Raw genomic sequence first — 20,652 nt, 5'->3', positions numbered from 1 at the left:
ACTCCAGCCTGGTGCTGAAGTTCCTAAAGGAACATGTGAGAATTGTATCTGCAGCTCGACCATGGATCCTAGCACCAAACTCAACAACATTGTGTGCACAAATATCTCCTGCGACACTACATGTTCACAGGTAGTTATGTCTCTCTTAACAAACATGATACATGGATTTACGTATTTATAAGAAACTTGCAGTAGCCTACTCTGAAGGCTTATGAAGTAGGTTACCAATGATTTACTAATATACTCTCCATGCTCGTATTAGGGCTTCCAGTATCAGGCCATACCTGGTCAGTGTTGTGGGAAATGTGTACAGACAAGCTGTGTGGTTAATATGCCAGATAAGACCAAACACACTATTCAGGTGAGTACCACAAGAGTGTATGAGGATGCATAATCTGTCTGCATGATCTGAAACTCCATCATAATTCTTCATCTTCTCCTTGTGCGACAGGTGAACGAAACATGGTCACCACCTGGTGACAAATGTGTGATGTACACGTGTGACAAAAGTGATGACCAATATATACCAGTAGAGGTGAAGACTGTGTGCCCTGATTTCAGCCCAGAGATCTGTGTCCCAGTGAGTTTCTATCCTATCTCACCTCCTTCTTGGGGACAATCAACACTGAAGTTACACTGTTTCCCATTCTCACTCAGAATGTTACTATAATGTGTAGCGCTCTTGGGTCATAGAGATAGATGTTTCAGTAACATTTAGAATGGAAGGGAGCTCACATAATGTATACAATCTAACGCTTATAAATCATCTCTCCTATTTTTCACTGCAGGGCACAGAAAAGACAGATGCAAATGGATGCTGCAAGACCTGTAAGTAACACGTCCAGCCAAATCATTCCTAATAACCACCTATCTACTGGTTAATAATAGCATGCTATGTCACCAAAATAAGACCAACAGGAAACATTGTGTGCCTACATACTGGCCAAAAATGTATATGTTGGCTGTTTCTGCTTCATCTACTGTCATACTGTTTCAAACAATAACTCTTGATGCATCTTTCCTGACCAGGCACAGAACGCAGCAATGTCTGTGAGATGAAGTACACCACCACTAGCATTGTCATCAGTGGCTGTGTGACCGCTGAGCCTGTGGAGATCAATTCCTGCTCAGGAAACTGTGGAACCTCTTCCATGTAAGTACTACGGATATTGAATGCAGCACTAGTCAATGTCATGCAGGCCCCAGTCAGTCATCACCTATTCACTGTCTAGTTTGCCCTTTATGAACTAGAAGCCAATTTGACTTACTTATTGTTCCTGTGCTCATCTTGTCAAGACAACCCAGGGAATTCAAGCCCTCTTTTCAACTTGTCTTGTGTGTCTGTGAATGTGCAGGTACTCAGCAGAGGCGAACACCATGATGCACTACTGCTCCTGCTGCCAAGAGGCGACCACTAGCCAGAAAGAGGTGGAGCTGCTCTGCCCTGATGGGTCAAAGGTCAAGCACTCCTACATCCACGTTGAGTCATGCGGATGTCATGTCACAGACTGTGACACAGGCACGACTGCCACCCCGGGAACAACCAGACAGCGCAGGAGGAGGCGCTAAACGTCTAGGGAGACAACATCGGAATTGTTCTCATGACATCGAATGTTTTAGTGCGAATTTGTTTTCTTGTTACGTTTTAATTCAATCTGTCATGTCAGTGTATTTCTACAATCAGCAGCACTTAGTATTATGTTCTTATACCTTCATTATAGAATGAATGTATTTTCTATGATAAATGTAGAGGGTAATCTTTTTTCGCATTTGTAGTGATTAATAAACAACAGCAACATCATGTGCTTCTGCATGTTCCTTTTGCTCTTTGAGCAATTCTCACAATCCTTCAAGCTATTCACAGTGACCACTATAAGTAACATTGTGCTAATTAGAAGTATGTACAGGTAACTGGCAAAATAACAGTAACAACATAAAGTGTCCTCATACGGCTATGGGCCGACACGAGCCGCCAGAACAGCTTTAATGCAGCTTGGCATAGATTCATCAAGCGTCTGAAGCTCTATGTTGAGGTATGCGACTCCATTGTTCCACGAGAAATTCCATAATTTGGTGTTTTGTTGATGGTGGTGGAAAATGCTGTCTGAGGCTTCCCTCTAGTATCTCCCATACATGATCAATTGGGTTGAGATCTGGTGATAGACAGCCACGGCATATGGTTTACATCGTTTTCATGCTCATCTAACCATTCAGTGACCACTCGTGCCCTGTGCATGAGGGCATTGTCATCTACTCCCATCAGGATATACATTTTTCACCATACTTTAGGTTGGTATATTGATGCAACAAAACCACCAGTAAGCCACAAGTTAATAAGGTATAGAAAATATGTAGCTAGAATAGGGTAGTGATGTTCCTGTATCATTGACAACATGGTGAGGTGTAAAGGGGCAATCTGCAGTTCAGACAAAAACAAAGTGGATACCCCGCCTCTGTTTTATTAAAAGCTGGGGGATGGGGCTGTAGAAATGTAACCACTCTCAAATTCACAAACAGCTATGGATGTAAGGACCGACGATCCATGAGATCAAAATGATTCTTTAAGGGCCAGACTCAATCCGACCACGTTTTGTCCACTATATGCAAGTTTTGAAGGCAATGTTCCAGCGATCGCAAAGACCACAATAACGGTAAACGCAGCACATGTCGGCTCAATCGAAAATGACCTTTATGTCAATTGCTCTGTAACACAGATCTTCCACAGTCCAGATTGAATCTAGGCCTTAATCATGTTGAGTCTATGCATGGTTTGTTTAAAATTATATTGTTTATAAACAAAGAAGTAAAACAAGCTTATATTTTGTGTTCTGTTGGGGTATGACAGTTGATCTAAGATCATAAGTCATTTTTTAGTTATATTCTTCAAAAACCAATGGGTAAATTTCAATCATTTTAAAGTCCAAAAATGGCATGGCAAACAAACCAGTAGGTTGAGATATACACTACAAGACCAAACAAATGCAGATAAAACATTTATTTCCATAATGTGTCATTCGTAAAGGAAACATTGGAATTAACTGCAAATATAATGTAATGCCCATTCAAACCAGATAACCAATTAAATTGCTGTAGCACATAGCATTACAACAGAATCAGAACAACCTTCCTAACTTACGCTAAAGTGCCTTTGAACATAATTGTGCACATTGATCTAAAAGGACTGCAAATGTGAAATAAATGATATGCTTTCTTTAGCTTAGGAAGGTACATTTAAGTAAAAATAAGTGGACTGGCTAAATGTGTAAGAGTTAAATGGACATGTCTGGCTAACCATGACACATTCATGTTCAACATATGTCTATGATAATGGTATATGTGTGAGAAAAACTGAGAATGTTACAGTACTGTGTAAAAGTTTTAGGCAGGTGTGAAAAAATGCTTTAAAGTAAGAATGCTTTCAAAAATAGACATGTTAATAGATTATATTTATCAATTAACAAAATACAAAGTGGGTGAACAGAAGAACAATCAAATCCATATTTGGTGTGACCAACCTTTGCCTTCAAAACAGCATCAATTCTTCTAGGTACACTTGCACAAAGTCAGATATTTTGTAGGCATACAGTTGAAGTCGGAAGTTTACATACACCTTAGGCAAATACATTTGGCTAAGGTGATGCCATCTATTTGGCTAAGGTGATGCCATGATGCCATCTATTTTGTGAAGTGCACCAGTCCTCCTGCAGCAAAGCACCCCCATAACATGATGCTACCACCCCCGTGCTTTACGGTTGGGATGGTGTTCTTCGGCTTGCAAGCCTCCCCCTTTTTCCTCCAAACATAACGATGGTCATTATGGCCAACCAGTTCTATTTTGGTTTCATCAGACCAGATGACATTTCTCCAAAAAGTAAGATCTTTGTCCACATGTGCAGTTGCAAACCGTAGTCTGGCTTTTTTTTATTGCGGCTTTGAAGCAGTGTCTTTTCTTTGCTGAGCGGACTTTTCGCACCAAAGTACGTTAATCTCTAGGAAACAGAACGCATCTCCTTCCTGAACGGTGTGACGGCTGCGTGGTCCCATAGTGTTTATACCTGTGTATGATTGTTTGTACAGATGAAAGTGGCACCTTCTGGCATTTGGAAATTGCTCCCAAGGATGAACCAGACTTGTAAAGGTCTACAATTTATTTTCTGAGGTCTTGGCTGATATCTTTTGATTTTCTCATGATGTCAAGCAAAGAGGCACTGAGTTTGAGGTAGGCCTCGAAATATATCAACAGGTACACCTCCAATTGACTCAAATTATGTCAATTGGACTATCAGAAGCTTCTAAAGCCATGACATAATTTTCTGGAATTTCCCAAGCTGATTAGTTGCACCGTCAACTTAGTGCATGTAAAATTCTGATCCACTTGAATTGTGATACAATGAATTACAAGTTAAATAATCTGTCTGTAAACAATGGTTGGGAAAATTACTTGTGTCTTGAACAAAGTAGACGTCCTATCCGACTTGCCAAAACTATAGTTTGTTAACAAGAAATGTGTGGAGTGGTTGAAAAATGAGTTTTAATTACTCCAACCTAAGTGCATGTAAACTTCCGACTTTAACTGTATAGTCAGGTGTATGATTAAACAATTATACCAAACAGGTGCCAATGATCATCAATTCAATATGTTGATAGAAACACAATCATTAACTTAAACAGAAACAGCTGTGTAGTAGGAATACAACTGGGTGAGGAACAGCCAAACTCAGCTAACAAGGTAAGGTTGCTGAAGACAGTTTACTGTCAAAAGTCATACACCATGGCAAGACTTAGCACAGCAACAAGACACAGGGTAGTTATACTGCATCAGCAGGCAGAAATTTCAAGGCAGACAGGGGTTTCCATATGTGCTGTCCAAGCTCTTTTGAAGAAGCACAAAGAAACGGGCAACGTTGAGGACCATAGACGACGTTGAGGACCATACTTCCCTTCACAATCGCAAGATGTCCAGCAGTGCTATCAGCTCAGAATTGGCAGAAAACAGTGGTACCCTGGTATACCCATCTACTATCCGGAGAAGTCTGATCAGAAGTGGCCTTCATGGAAGACTTGCGGCCAACAAGCCATACCTCCGACGTGGAAACAAGGCCAAGCGACTCAACTATGCACAAAAACACAGGAACTGGGGTGCAGAAAAATGGCAGCAGGTGCTCTGGACTGTGAAATATTTGGCTGTAGCAGAATGCAGTTTGTTCGTTGAAGGGCTAGAACGTGGTACACGAATGAGTGTCTGCAGGCAACAGTGAAGCATGGTGGAGGTTCCTTGCATGTTTGGGGCTGCATATCTGCAAATGGAGTTGAGGATTTGGTCAGAATGAATGGTCTCCTCAATGCTGAGAAGTATAGGCAGATACTTATCCAAAATGCAATACCATCAGGGAGGCATCTGATTGGCCCCATATTTATTCTGCAGCATGACAACGACCCCATACAGCGAAAATCATTAAGAACTATCTTCAGCGTAAAGAAGAACAAGGAGTCCTGGAAGTGACTGTATGGCCCACACAGAGCCCTGATCTCAACATCATTGAGTCTGTCTGGGATTACATGAAGAGAGAAGCACTTGAGGCTGCCTAAATCCACAGAAGAACTGTGGTTAGTTCTCCAAGATGTTTGGGCCAACCTACCTGCCAAGTTCCTTCAAAAGCTGTGTGCCATTAATACAGGTAACGAGTGGAGGACAAAGGAGCCTCTTAAAGAAGGTCTGTGAGAGACTTAAATCTTGCTTGTTTGTAGGTGACCAAATACTTATTTTCCACCATAATTTGCAAATAAATTCATTAAAAATCCTACAATGTGATTTTCTGGATTTCTTTTCTCATTTTGTCTGTCATAGTTGAAGTGTACCTATGATGAAAATTACAGGCCTATCTCATCTTTTTAAGTGGGAGAACTTGCACAATTGGTGGCTGACTAAATACTTTTTTGCCCCACTGTACAAGTGATGGCTCCAATAAATAACAAACTAAATAAAACATGCAAAATATGACCATACGTTTTTGTGTGTGTCACATATGGCAAATGCTTGGGTACTACCTTGACATCTCTGATCTGCTTGCATCAATAAATGAATGCTAGAACATTGGTCGCCTGTGTTAGCTATTTGTATTTAGTGTCTTGATAATTGCATAACGTTGCAAGTTCTACAAATTGTATCTTTTGTTTGCATGTAAGCATGTCTTTTTTTGTCGGTCCTGTCAGTGTTGAGTGATCACATGCCTCAGCACGCATAGAAGGCTACTTTGCCTGCTTGCAAATGTGTGCTCAAAGTGGGGATGTTTCATAGTTTTTCTGATTATCTTATCTACCCACCACCAATTAACCACTTTAAAAAAAATTTTTTTACAGAAAACCACAGAGCCACCATTGCAATATAGGCCTACACTCAGGAAAAAGTGCCATCTAAAACCTAAAAGGATTCTTCCGCTGTACCCATAGGAGAACACTTTTTGGTTACAGGTAGAACTCCTTCTATGCCTAGGTAGAACCCTTTTGGGATCTGTTCAACAGCGGGTTCTACGAACCAAGAATACTTCTACCTGCATCTTCTACCTGGTGACAGCCAAATAACCCTGTTGGAACCCCTTTTTCAAAGAGTGTAGTCAACAAGTTCAACCTATTAAGTTTACACCATTTAATTCTGTACTCAAACATTTTCCTGATATTCAAGATAGCACCACCATCTTTGAAGGTTTTCGTCAACCTCTGCTCAGACTTAAATAGCAGTGTTCTAAGAACCTCCACCAGGGGTGACTGTAGTTTCCTAAAACTGACAAAAAGGAGACACAAGAGGGCACCCAACACTCATTTTAGATCCCAATGGGTCTTTATTTTCATACTGTACGCTCTCACGCTCATCACTATCTCCTTTGTTATAGTCTCTCTGTGGATACATGATCACATTCTATTAACTGTAGGCTACAACATAGCTCAAGGTGGCTACATTGGAATGTTGGACTGCACGGGAAAAAACTGTACGTTTCTGACATTTATGGTTGATATTTAATTCATATAAATATAGATTTTTTATTTATTTTTATTTAACCTTTATTTAGGTAGGCAAGTCAGTTAAGAACAAATTCTTTGTACAATGACGGCCTAACAAAAGGCAAAAGGCTTCATGCGGGGACGGGATTGGGATTTAAAATATATATATATAAATATAGGAAAAAACACACATTATGACGAGAGACAGCACAACACTACATGAAGAGAGACCTAAGACAACAACATAGCAAGGCAACAACACATGACAACAAAGCATGGTAGCAACACAACATGGTAGCAGCACTATACTTTGTACAAACATTATTGGGCACAGACAACAGCACAAAGGGCAAGAAGGTAGAGACAACAATACATCAAGCAAAGCAGCCACAACTGTCAGTAAGAGTGTCCATGATTGAGTCTTTGAAAGAAAATATAAAACTGTCCAGTTTGAGTGTTTGCTGCAGCTCGTTCCAGTCGCTAGCTGCAGCGAACTGAAAAGAGGAGCGACCCAGGAATGTGTGGTCTTTGGGGAACTTTAACAGAATGTGACTGCCAGAACAAGTGTTGTATGTGGAGGATGCGGGCTGCAGTAAATATCTCAGATAGGGGGGAGTGAAGCCTAAGAGGGTTTTATAAATAAGCATCAACCAGTGGGTCTTGCAACGGGTATACTGAGATGACCAGTTTACAGAGGAGTAAAGAGTGCAGTGATGTGTCCTATAAGGAGCATTGGTGGCAAATCTGATGGCCGAATGGTAAAGAACATCTAACCGCTCGAGAGCACCCTTACCTGCCGATCTATAAATTATAGATCCGTAATCTAGCATGGGTAGGATGGTCATCTGAATCAGGTTTAGTTTGGAAGCTGGGGTGAAAAAAGAGAGATTACGATAGAGGAAACCAAGTCTAGATTTAACTCTAGCCTACAGCTGTGATATATTCTGAGAGAAGGACAGTGTACCGTCTAGCCATACTCACAAGCACTTGAATGAGGTGAGTACCTCAAGCTCTAAACCCTCAGAGGTAGTAATCACACGTGTGCGGAGAGGAGCATTCTTCTTACCAAGCCACATGACCTTTGTTTTGGAGGTGTTCAGATCAAGGTTAAGGGTAGAGAAAGCTTGTTGGACACTAAGAAATCTTTGTTGTATAGCATTTAACACAAAATCCGGGAAGGGGCCAGCTGAGTATAATATCAGTATAGTATCATCTGCATATAAATGGATGAGAGATCTTCCTACTGTCTGAGCTATGTTGTTGATGTAAATTGAGAAGAGCGTGGGGCCTAGAATCAAGCCTCTGGGTACTCCCTTGGTGACAGGCAGTGGCTGAGACAGCAGATTTTCTGACTTTATACACTGCACTCTATTTGAGAGACACCAATACTCCTTAGCCGACCCACAAGAATGGAATGGTCTACCGTATCAAAAGCTTTGGCCAATAAAGTAAATAAAAATAGCAGCACAACATTGCTTAGAATCAAGGGCAATGGTGATATCATTGAGGACTTTTAAGGTCGCAGTGACACATCCATAACCTGAGGGGAACCAGATTGCATACCAAAATATCAAATATAAACTATGTACCTTATGACTTTCATTAACACAAAGGTGTCGCGCAGACGTTTGCAAGGCGTTGGTATCGTCATGTCAGTCAGACATTCAATGGTAGGCGATAGCAACACGGTGGCCTAGGCTGAATTTAGGCCTTTATCCCCCCTCATAGATACTCACTAAGCAAGCCGCTGTCTGCCCTCCTGAAGCATTTTACCAGTGGTGCCACGCAAAAAAACGATCTATTTGCTGGTGCGAGTGGGGACACTTCAGGCTGAGGAGTAAGTTTCACACATGCTACAAAGTCAATATTTTCATTTGATTTCTCCTCCTTGTAAAATGTTGTGGGTAACAGTGCAACGCATCAGATTAGTTGTGACCGGGCTTGTCTAAATTGCTAGTTGGGTCATAGGGTGGGGGCAATCCAATGAGATGATTCTGAGGCTGTTGGAACTGACTCTGATGGTTGTCAGTTCTTTTTAAATTGAGCTTTCGCGGCACCTCATAGTCATAGCACAGCACATAATACTCTGTGTGCATATTCTCCAGCTACGTTATAGTCTCTCTGTGGATACATTATCACTTTCTATTAACAGTTAACAGCAACCTGGAGATCATCTAGACTAGCCCTGTTATCACTCATATGGAGAGAAAAAGAGAGAGAGTATGAATAAGACAGTGGTGCACTGTGCCATAAGACCGCCTCCTCCACGTAATATTCTTTATTCCGTTAATGGACCCTGCCTCAGTAATTGATGGCCAGTTTGTGGGTGAAGGTTGACTTTGTCGTAACCCGGCACAGGGGAGAGAAGGATATAGAAACATACAGAGCTACTTATGCTGGTGTAATCACTTCACTTAATCATATTTAACCATATTAAAAGTGCCAATCTGCATGAAAAGGAGATTTCTCGCTGTGGGTACACATGGGCTTTTATTGGTATTCAGCTAAAGGTGTACTCTGAGCTACATGTAGAACTACACTTCCACTTTATAACCAGTAAGTGGAGCTCCGAGTCTCTAGAAATCCAGAGGTTTGCATTGTTTTTTTATCTGTTCAAGTGATAAGTGCCTTTTCCACTAGGAGTTGAGCAGAACCAGCGTAGCAAAAGTGTGTGTGTGTGTGTGTGTGTGTGTGTGTGTGTGTGTGTGTGTGTGTGTACTCTGATTTATAACAAGTGTGTGCATGCAGTGCAGCAGGGATTCTATTCAAGTGTGTGTTCAGTACAGAACAAGTCAACAAATCAATCCTGGGCAGGAAGCTGTGTGATTGTCCCCTATCTCCTCCAATCTCTCTGTAGTCTCTGTAATCTGTACAGTTCCACAGTAAGGTCCCTCTATCAGTGTTATGCACATATTTAGGCGTATACAGCTCTCTGATTAACTCAGTGAAATGATGGTATATCTGTTACATTGAAATGACACAAGGCCATGTGTCTTTGCCTTTGTACTGTGAGGGAATGATTATGTTGACATCTGTGGAGCCACCACTAAACTTTCACAGACACACCCAACAACATACACTCACACACACTAGTGTTCACTCTGGGGGTAATTGACTGTCTGTGCTCAGCTGAAGAGGTCTGATGGTGCCTCCAAGGTGTCTCTCATCAGTCTGGGTAAATAGGAGGAGATGGAGAGAGGGAAGAGAGAGAGCAACAGGGCTAAAAGGCAAGGGATGGATGGATGGAAAGATGGAGTGAGTATAATCAAACCATAGGGAAAAGGTCAATGGAGGAAAGCCCACTCACTGCATCTCAATCTCTCACTCACCTTCTCTCTCTCTACCCATTCGGGAGTCATTGAAAACATAATTACTAGACCTAGAAATCATTCCTTTGCTCACAAGCCATTGTCCTCATAATAACGTCTACCAGGGTAAACAATAAGAGAGTACATTTCTTCAGCACTTGGAGAGGAGTGGAAAAGGGTCACTGCAGAAGAAACGGAGGAAGAGGAACACAGAGAAGAGTGGGATAGGGAGAAGGACGCACACACACACACACACACACACACACTGCTCACCCCCCATAGAAAATAAAGAATAAGATAGCCTTTTTACTGTATTTTAAAGGTCAGAAAAGAGGAACTGAATCAAATCTTTAGAAAATTGGGCTGGAGATTGTGAGTGTATTCTGAAGGCAGAGTGGAGTGAAGAGAGATATGAATGATTTAGACCGGAAACCCATAAATGAGTGAAATAATGCAGAGAAACTGAGTCTCAAGATGGAAGCAAAAAATTCTAACCAAATAAAACAGGTGAATGGTTGTGAAAAAGCAGGGACGGTTGTGATTCACTGCTGTTTTAATGAGGCTTTTGTTAGACATCGCTCAGAAAGATGACCTTCTCTCCTCAATCTTAAATGTAGTCTTTTTTCCTCCATTATATTTCTCAACATCCCTTCCCAAGACATGCTTTCTCATTCAGTTTCTTTTACTATTCTTTCTCTGTCGCTTCACTCTCTCTGTCTCCCTCTCTCTCTCTCTCTCTCTCTCTCTCGCTTCTTCCTTCATTCCAATCCTTTTGAACCTAGGCGCAGGCTTCACCAGGCTGCCACCCAGCAGCATGTGGATATCTGTCTTGCAGAGTTATTTTAGGATGTGCTCCTGTATCTGTTGTACATTGAGCAGTAACAGGTTGTGTTGAGGTAAAAAGAGAGAGGATAACTCAGCCTCATCCCACATTGCAAGATGGAGAGACACATTTATCATCCTCTACATGGGTGCTTGGGAGTGAACATGTCATATTCGTCTGTTAGGCTCTCAAAATACACTACATGACCAAAAGTATATGGACACCTGCTTGTCGAACATCTCTTTCCAAAATAATGGCCATTAATATGAAGTTGGTCCCCCCTTTGCTGCAATAACTCTTCTGGGAAGGCTTTCCACTGGATGTTGGAACATTGCTGTGGGGACTTGCTTCCATTTGGCCACAAGAGCATTAGTGAGTTTGGGCACTGATGTTGGACAATTAGACCTGGCTCGCAGTCAGCGTTCCAATGGTGTTTGATGGGGTTGAGGTCAGGGCTCTGTGCAGGCCAGTCAAGTTCTTCCACACCGATCTCGACAAACCATTTATGTATGGATCTGGCTTAGCATGGGGGCATTGTCATGCTGAAACAGGAAAGGGCCTTCCCCAAACTGTTGCCACAAAGTTGGAAGCACAGAATCATCTAGAATGTCATTGGAACTAAGGGGCCTAGCCTAAACCATTATTCCTCCTCCACCAAACTTTTCCGCCAAACCCATATTCGTCCGTCGGACTGCCAGATTGGGAAGCGTGATTCATCACTCCAGAGAACGCGTTTCCACTGCTCCATAGTCCAGTGGCGGCGAGCTTTACATCACTCCAGCCCTCGCCTGGCATTGCGCATGGTGATCTTAGGCTTGTGCGGCTACTCGACCATGGAAACCCATTTCATGAAGCTCCAGACGAACAGTTCTTGTGCTGACGTTGCACAAGGCTCGGCGCTCTGCAATTTTTACCTGCTACACACTTCAGCACTCGGCGGTCCCGTTCTTTGAACTTGTGTTGCCTACCACTTTGCGGCTGAGCCGTTGATGCTTCTAGACGTTTGCATTTCACAATAACAGCACTTACATTTGACCTGGGCAGCTCTAGCAGGGCAGAAATTTGACGAATTGACTTGTTAGAAAGGTGGCATCCTATGATGGTGCTATGTGTGTGTCTGTGTGTGTGTGTGTGTTTGTGTCTTCCGGAGTCTGAGCTTATCTTTGGTATTTGTTCCGTAGTGTTGTACCGATAAAGATCCAATCAGGAACTAATTTACATCCTGATATGAACAATAAAATGTACACTGTTTGATTTTTGTCAGCAGAGCAGTGAGGATAAAATCAGACTATTCCTGAGAACGATTCCTGAACTATTCCTGAGAATCACCTGGAACACTGAGGAAGGAGGACATGATGACCTTTCAAGTGATTCAAGGCACATACTGTACTGTATATGGAATGGCAGCAAAAGCAAGCACATGGCTTCCAATCCTTCTTTATTAAATAAACAACTTTATATAGTAGTTCTTTAATCCTAGTTAAATACAGTAAAATGTAATCGTTTCAGTGGATATAGTTGAATGTCAATGAGTTAAGTAAAAAATGTAAAAAACATTCAAAAGGTGATATGCAGTGCAGGTGCTACAAGTGCTCCCAGAGTGTTGTGTTAATCTATTGCCATAAATATGTATTTGTACTGGGTCACTTCTCATCACTCTTCTTATCTCTCATGTTGCTATGGTGGTAAATTTCCAACGTTCTCTTTAAGGACAATATTTTTTTGTCCCAGTGCTGTTGCTTGGCAGCTGGACAGGTCTGTGACTAGGAGTCCTAATTCACTTTACTGGGTAATGGGCCCAGTTGGCTGACAAACACTTGAGGAAGCATTCCGCCCAATCAAAGCAAAGCTGTTTTGATTGTCTGGAAATCAATTTATGTTCCCTGTAATTTCATCAAAGGACTGAGGAGTGTCTAATTAGCCATCATTGCAGTACACTTAACACACACACTCGGGCGCACGCACACACACATATGCACCCAAACACAACATGTATTGACCCAGGGGGTTGAATATTGTATCTTGTCAAGATATATTAGTGTTTTATTTGTAATTTTTTCAAAATTCCACACATTTCAAACCGCAATAACTTGTTTTCCGTGTTCAACACAAACTATAATGTCCCATTGCCAATATCACTTGGTTGAAGAAGTTTATCATTGTTTGGTAATGCTGTATCCTGATGTTGTCCCATTTGAGCTTGAGGAAGAAAATCCCAACATGATGCAAATTCCACATATGAAGACAGAAAAGGGTTAATTGTAGCAATGAGGTACATTTTACGTTTTATTTACAACATTAGACTCTTTTTTTACCGTACATACAGTGGGGCAAAAAAGTATTTAGTCAGCCACCAATTGTGCAAGTTCTCCCTTTTAAAACGATGAGAGAGGCCTGTAATTTTCATCATAGGTACACTTCAACTATGACAGACAAAATGAGAAAAAAAATCCAGAAAATCACATTGTAGGATTTTTAATGAATTTATTTGTAAATTACGATGAAAATTACAGGCCTCTCTCATCTTTTTAAGTGGGAGAACTTGCACAATTGGTGGCTGACTAAATACTTTTTTGCCCCACTGTACGTAAATGCAGCCACATTCACTTGAGGCAGAAAGGTTTTGACCCTCATTATCTGAGGTCTTAGCCCTGACTTCTAGATTGCTCCAGGGGTGGGGGTGAGATCCGTCTGTCAGTCATGTTATACATGTTATACTTTTTCAGCTAATGATGGACTGTAATTTTGGCAAAGTGGTTGTATGCTAATCTTAGCGTGAGAAAGACTAGCAGGTTTTTTGGTTGCTTACCAATGTGTATCTTGGATGGCACCAGTGAGTTGCAAATATTTGCAAAAGGGCTGACAAATATTGAGGTATGGACACCCAGCAAGGACTGTGTAATTGCATACGCAAACAGAAGTGTTTAAGTGCCTGTGTTTCACCACATAAGGTCTTTCCATCCAGAACTGTTTTTACAAATCCGAGTCACTGCTTCCTGACACTCCCTGCGGGCAGCCACTCCACCTGTGTATCTAGAGGTGGGTAGGGCTTTTGAACCAGTACCTTGTCATTGGTGATAGAACCCAAAGTATGAACTGATGCACAATTCATCAAACACTTTTTTGAGGTTTCTAAATTCTTTAGCTACAAGTATGTATAAAAAAACTCTTCAAAAAACATTTGAAGAATATTGTTACATCTTGGGAGACTTGCATAGTATTATTCATTAATTTGCTCAGAACTAATACAGGTTAGCATATCAAGTGGGAATGAAAAGCTTCTACTTGTAAAGTTAAGATATGCAAACAGAAAAACATTATTTTGGAAGCTTTTTGTTGTTGTCAGCATCATAACAACACACCAAATGTACAGTATACAGTATGTAGTTACCATACTTTGTTTAGTTATGTTTGCATATTGTTTTGTCTGCTTGGTTACAATAAAGACGTAGACTTAACGCCCAGGTTTGTTTGGCTCTTAGTGACACGCAATATACACTGACAATCTCCTCCCAGAAAGAAATCCACCCCCCCACACATGTAGTTCTAACCACAGACCTATGGGTTCTAACTGTAAAATGAAATGCTCTGTGTGCAAAATATCAACACGGTGTGGAGAGAGAGAGACTTTACTAATCAGGGTTTTCACTTTTATGCTTTATACTCCCCTAGACATACTCAGTAGAGGCTTTGTGACATCTCCATTCACCACACAGAGGGCTAAGTACAGAGATTTTGGTGCATTTAAAATGTTACCTTTATTTAACTAGACAAGTCATTTAAGAACAAATTCTTATTTACAATGACAGCCTACCAGGGAACAGTGGGTTAACTGCCTTGTTCAGGGGCAGAACAGCAGATCTTTACCTTGTCAGCAACCTTTCGGTTACTGGCCCAAAGCTCTAACCACTAGGCTACCAGCCACCCCGACTTGCATGCAGTAAGTTAAAGCTTTAAGTACTGGTGTCTTGCTACGGTGAACGTTTGGTGGAGAAAAACCCAGCCTTAGCTAGACGTCATTCTCACTAGCATGGGCTTTGCATTTTCCCTTTGGACTAAATAGCCCTGTCACAGATATGGATTGAGACATTTCCAAATCAGGAAGGAGGAGGAGATAGTCATTTTTGGAAGGTATTGTTTGATGCATGTATATGTCCTTCTTCGAAATGGAGTTGGGGATTATTAATCATTCACAAACCTGATGGTTTAAAGAAATAAATACTTTTAGCTCTGATGTTGCAACTTTACTTTTTCTGAGATTTTGCATCTTTGGGACCTTGTCTAAGTTACCAAAGTTGTTTTTGACTAGAATAATTGACTTGAAAAAGTCTAAAACAACATATATACAGAGACATAAGACACATTCAATCCCATGCAGTTATGTACAGTTGAAGTCGGAAGTTTATATACACATAGGTTGGAGTCATTATAACTTGTTTTTCAACCACTCAACAAATGTCTTGATAACAAACTATAGTTTTGGGAAGTCAGTTAGGACATCTACTTTGTGCATGACACAGGAACTTTTTCCAATAATTGTTTACAGACAGATTTTTTCACTCATAACTCACAATTCCACTGGATCAGAAGTTTACACACACTAAATTGACTGTGCAATTAATCAGCTTGGAAAATTCCAGAAAATTCATGGCTTTAGAAGCTGCTGAAAGGCTAATTGACATAATTTGAGTCAATTGGAGGTGTACCTGTGGATATATTTCAAGGCCTACCTTCAAACTCAGTGCCTCTTTGCTTGACATCATGGGGAAATCAAAAGATATCAGCCAAGACCTCCACATGTAGACCTCCACAAGTCTGGATCATCCTTGGGAGCAATTTCCAAACGTCTGAAGATATCACGTTCATATGTACAAACAATAGTATGCAAGTATAAACACCATGGGACCATGCAGCTGTCAAACCGCTCAGGAAGGAGACATGTTCTGTCTCCAAGAGATGATCGTACTTTGGTGCGAAAAGTACAAATCTATCCCAGAACAACAGCAAAGGACCTTGTGAAGATGCTGGAGGACACAGGTACAAAAGTATCTATACCCACAGTAAAATGAGTCCTATATCAACATAACCTGAAAGGCCGCTCAGCAAGAAAGAAACCACTGCTCCAAAACCGCCATAAAAAAGCCAGACAACGGTTTCCAACTGCACATGGGGACATAGATCATACTTTTTGGAGAAATGTCCTCTGGTCTGATGAAACAATAATAGAACTGTTTGGCCATAATGACCATCGTTATGTTTGGAGGGAAAAGGGGGAGGCTTGCAAGCCAAAGAACACCATCCCAACCGTGTGGCAGCATCATGTTGTGGGGGTGCTTTGCTGCAGGAGGGACTGGTGCACTTCACAAAATAGATGACATCATGAGGATGGAAAATTATGTAGATATATTGAAGCAACATCTCAAGACATCAGTCAGGAAGTTAAAGCTTGGTTACAAATGGGTCTTCCAAATGAACAATGACCCCAAGCATACTTCCAAAGTCTTGGCAGAATGCCTTAAGGACAACAAAGTCAAGGTATTAGAGTGGCCATCGCAAAGCCCTGACCTCAATCCTATAGAACATTTGTGGGCAGAACTGAAAAAGCATGTGCGAGCAAGGAGGCCCACAAACCTGACTCAGTTACACCAGCTCTGTCAGGAGGAATGGGCCAAAATTCACCCAACTTATTGCGGGAAGCTTGTGGAAGGCTACCCAAAACATTTGACCCAAGTTAAACAATTTAAAGGCAATTCTACCGTATACTAATTGAGTGTATGTAAACTTCTGACCCACTGGGAATGTGATGAAAGAAATAAAAGCTGAAATAAATCATTCTCTCTACTATTATTCTGACATTTCACATTCTTAAAATAAACTGGTTATCCTAACTGACCTAAGACAGGGAATTTGTACTAGGGTAAAATGTCAGGAATGGTGAAAAACTCAGTTTACATGTATTTGGCTGAGGTGTATGTAAACTTCCGACTTCAACTGTATGTACTCTCCCCTACATTTATTTGTACAGGGAAGCTGAAACGTTTATCTCTATACTCCAGCATTTTAGATGTGAAGTCAAATGTTTTATATGAGGCAACAGTACAGAATGTCACCATTTATCCTCACTATAAGTGAATTTATCAAAATACTTATAACACTTCAAATGGGGGGACTAGATACCTAAAGTGCTTTCATGTATAAATGGTAAAACAGATACAGTATGTATGAAAATACCCTCAAGTAAAAGGTGACATTCTTCTGTTGGCTTATATAAAACATTTGATATCACATCCAAAGTGTTGTAGTATAGAGCCAAATGTAACATTCTAGCTTCACTGTCCAAATAAATATGATGGGGAGTGTATGTATAGCTCAAGATCAATTGCAGGATTGATTGAATAGCTAAGTCCCTGTGAGACTGCCAAATGATACTCCTTTGCGCTGTGCTTGAGAAATTTTGTTCTGATATCACTCATGACTAAATGGAAGGCCTGCTGACCTCTCAGGGAGGTCCTCCATCAAATTATTGGTTTCAAATGATAATTCTCTGATACTTCTATCACATCAAGGACGTCAAATACAGCTTTATTACTTTTTAAATTGGCGCATATTCATGAGATCCAGGATCCAGATCCTGTTCTTTATAGCGTAATGCTGACTAATTTTGGCAGTGCAACCATTCCTATGACCAGCCTACATATTGGTGAGTCTAAGGCGTGGCAGTGCATGAAGTGGGAATGACCAATCAATGACAAGAGGTTAGTTCATCAGTGCAGAGTCCAATTTCGCTGGTCTTATATGGCTAGATTGGCTGACATTTCTCCCTGTTGGTTAAATTGATTTTTGTATATAATTTCAAGATTAATTGAAAGCTACAATACAGTACATACAGTAAGACATACATCAAGACAGGCTTTATTAAAGGGGAAGTTCAGGATTTTACAACTTGTTAGATGGTTCCTCATCCTAAAAGTAGTCTGTGGGCCAGGAAAAACTGTTATCCATTCACTGAACAGCCACCACAAATGCTGCCCACTGCTAGCTAAAAATCTATGGAAGTTATGTGTGCAATTGTGAAAATGTCAAATAAACTGAAAACAACTTCATATCTGGTTTGATGTTACTAAAAGGTGATTAAGACATTTTTTAAAACATGCACATGTGAAGGACGTCACTCTGCTTAGCGAGTGCCACCTCCTGATTTGGCTCACACCGAGGCTCAAACCCAGGACCTCTGCCTTGCTAGTACGCTTGACTGCCCTCCTGTTTGACCCAAGTCTGGTATTTTTTTTGCTTCAACTCTGACCCAACTACGTTTGATGAATGGGACAGTTGAAGTCGGAGGTTTACATACACCTTAGCCAAATACATTTAAACTGAGTTTTTCACAATTCCTGACATTTTATCCTAGTAAAAATTCCCTGTCTTAGGTCAGTTAGGATCACCACTTTTTTTTAAGAATGTGAAATGTCAGAATAATAGTAGAGAGAGAGTGATTTATTTCAGCTTTTATTTCTTTCATCCCATTCCCAGTGGGTCAGAAGTTTACATACACTCAATTAGTATTTGGTAGCATTGCCTTTAAATTGTTTAACTTGAGTCAGACGTTTTGGGTAGCCTTCCACTGTAACGTTCGTCTGAAGAAGTAGACCAAGGTGCAGCGTGGTAAGTGTTCATGATCTTTAATACTCAGAACACCAAACAAAAACAACAAAAGGAATAACGAACGTCACGTTCTGCCGGCTTCACAGAGCTAACAAAAAACAAGATCCCTCAACATAGGTGGGAAAACAGGCTACCTAAGTATGATTCCCAATCAGAGACAACGATAGACAGCTGCCTCAGATTGGGAACCACACTAGGCCAAAACCAAAGAAATACAAAACATAGAATGCCCACCCCACATCACACCCTGACCTCACCAAATAGAGAAATAAAACGGCTCTAAGGTCAGGGCATGACAGTACCCCCCCCCCCCCCCCCCCCCCAAAAAAAAAAAGGTGCGGACTCCTGGCCGCAAACCTGAACCTACAGGGGAGGGTCCGGGTGCGCATCTACCCTTGGCGGCGGCTCCGGTTCGGGACGTAGCTCCCGCTCCGCCTCTGGCTCCCCGCACCTTGGTGGTGCCTACGGTGCGGGGACCCTCGCCGCCGGCCCCGGAATGGGGACCCTCGCCGCCGGCCCCGGACTGCGGACCCTCGCTGCAGGGCCCGAACTGAGGACCCTCGTTGCAGGCTCCGGACTGGGGACCCTCGTTGCAGGCCCCGGACTGGGACCATTGCTGGAGGCTCCGGACTGGAGACGTCGCTGTAGGCTCCGGACTGGGGACCGTCGCTGGAGGCTCCGGACTGGGGACCGTCGCTGGCGGCTCCGGACTGGAGACTGTCGCTGGAGGCTCCTTGCCTTGGATCCTTACTGCAGGCTCTGGGCCATGGATCATCACTGGAGGCTTCGTGCCATGGATCATCAATGGAGGCTTTGTGCCATGGATCATCACTGGAGGCTTCATGCCATGGATCATCACTGGAGGCTTTGTGCCATAGATCATCACTGGAGACTTTGTGCCATGGATCATCACTGGAGGCTTCGTGCCATGGATCATCACTGGAGGCTTCGGGCCATGGATCATCACTGGAGGCTGGGTTTGTGGAGCTGGCACAGGATATACTGGGCTGTGGAGACGCACTGGAGGTCTGGAGCGCAGAGCTGGCACCACCCTTCCTGGCTGGATGCTCACCCTAGCCCGGCAACTGCGGGGCACTGGCACAGGACGTACTGGGCTGTGGAGACGCACAGGAGACACAGTGCGCAGAGCCGGCGCAGGATATCTTGGACCGAAGAGACGCACTGGAGGCCAAATGGGCTGAGCCGGCACCATCCGTCCTGGCTGAATGCCCACTCTAGCTCGACAAACGCGAGGAGCTGGCACAGAGCGCACCGGGCTGTGCATGCGCACCGGTGACACACGGCGCAGAGCCGCATAACATGGTGCCTGACTAGTCACTCTCTCCCCACGATAAGCACGGGGAGTTGGCTCAGGTCTATAACCTGACTCCGCCAATTTCCCCGTGTGGCTGCCTCTCGTGCATGCTTCCTCATTGCCAACACCTCGTATCTTCGCCGTTCCGCCTTTGCTGCTTCTAGCTTCTCCTTAGGACGGCGATACTCTCCAGCCTGTGTCCAGGGTCCCTTGCCTTCCAGTATCTCCTCCCATGTCCATTCCTCCAGAAAACGCTGCTTGGTCTTTTTGTGGTGGGATCTTCTGTAAAGTTTGTCTGAAGATGTAGACCAAGGTGCAGTGTGGTAAGTGTTCATGATCTTTAATACTCAGGACACCAAACAAAAACAACAAAAGGAATAATGAATGTCACGTTCTGCCGGCTTCACAGAGCTAACAAAAAACAAGATCCCACAATATAGGTGGGAAAACAGGCTACCTAAGTATGATTCCCAATCAGAGACAACGATAGACAGCTGCCTCAGATTGGGAACCACACTAGGCCAAAACCAAAGAAATACAAAACA

General features: G+C 42.3%; 1 protein-coding gene across 1 annotated transcript in view; it reads left to right on the top strand.

Moving 5' to 3' along the window:
* LOC139384581 (mucin-2-like) overlaps positions 1-1,801 on the top strand; it is a 29,819-nt gene extending 28,018 nt beyond the window's left edge. The window contains exons 44-49 of the mRNA XM_071129413.1: positions 8-130; positions 263-361; positions 452-580; positions 789-828; positions 1,030-1,153; positions 1,356-1,801. Coding sequence (XP_070985514.1) covers positions 8-130; positions 263-361; positions 452-580; positions 789-828; positions 1,030-1,153; positions 1,356-1,569 — 729 coding nt within the window. The 3' untranslated portion in view covers positions 1,570-1,801. The remainder of the gene's footprint in view (positions 1-7; positions 131-262; positions 362-451; positions 581-788; positions 829-1,029; positions 1,154-1,355) is intronic.
* Positions 1,802-20,652: the final 18,851 nt, after the last annotated feature.

This window comes from Oncorhynchus clarkii, chromosome 26 (genome assembly GCF_045791955.1).
Source record: "Oncorhynchus clarkii lewisi isolate Uvic-CL-2024 chromosome 26, UVic_Ocla_1.0, whole genome shotgun sequence".
Lineage (NCBI taxonomy): Eukaryota > Metazoa > Chordata > Actinopteri > Salmoniformes > Salmonidae > Oncorhynchus > Oncorhynchus clarkii.
The sequence above is the reverse complement of the archived record's forward strand: the minus strand, read 5'-3'. Positions and strand labels throughout refer to the sequence as shown.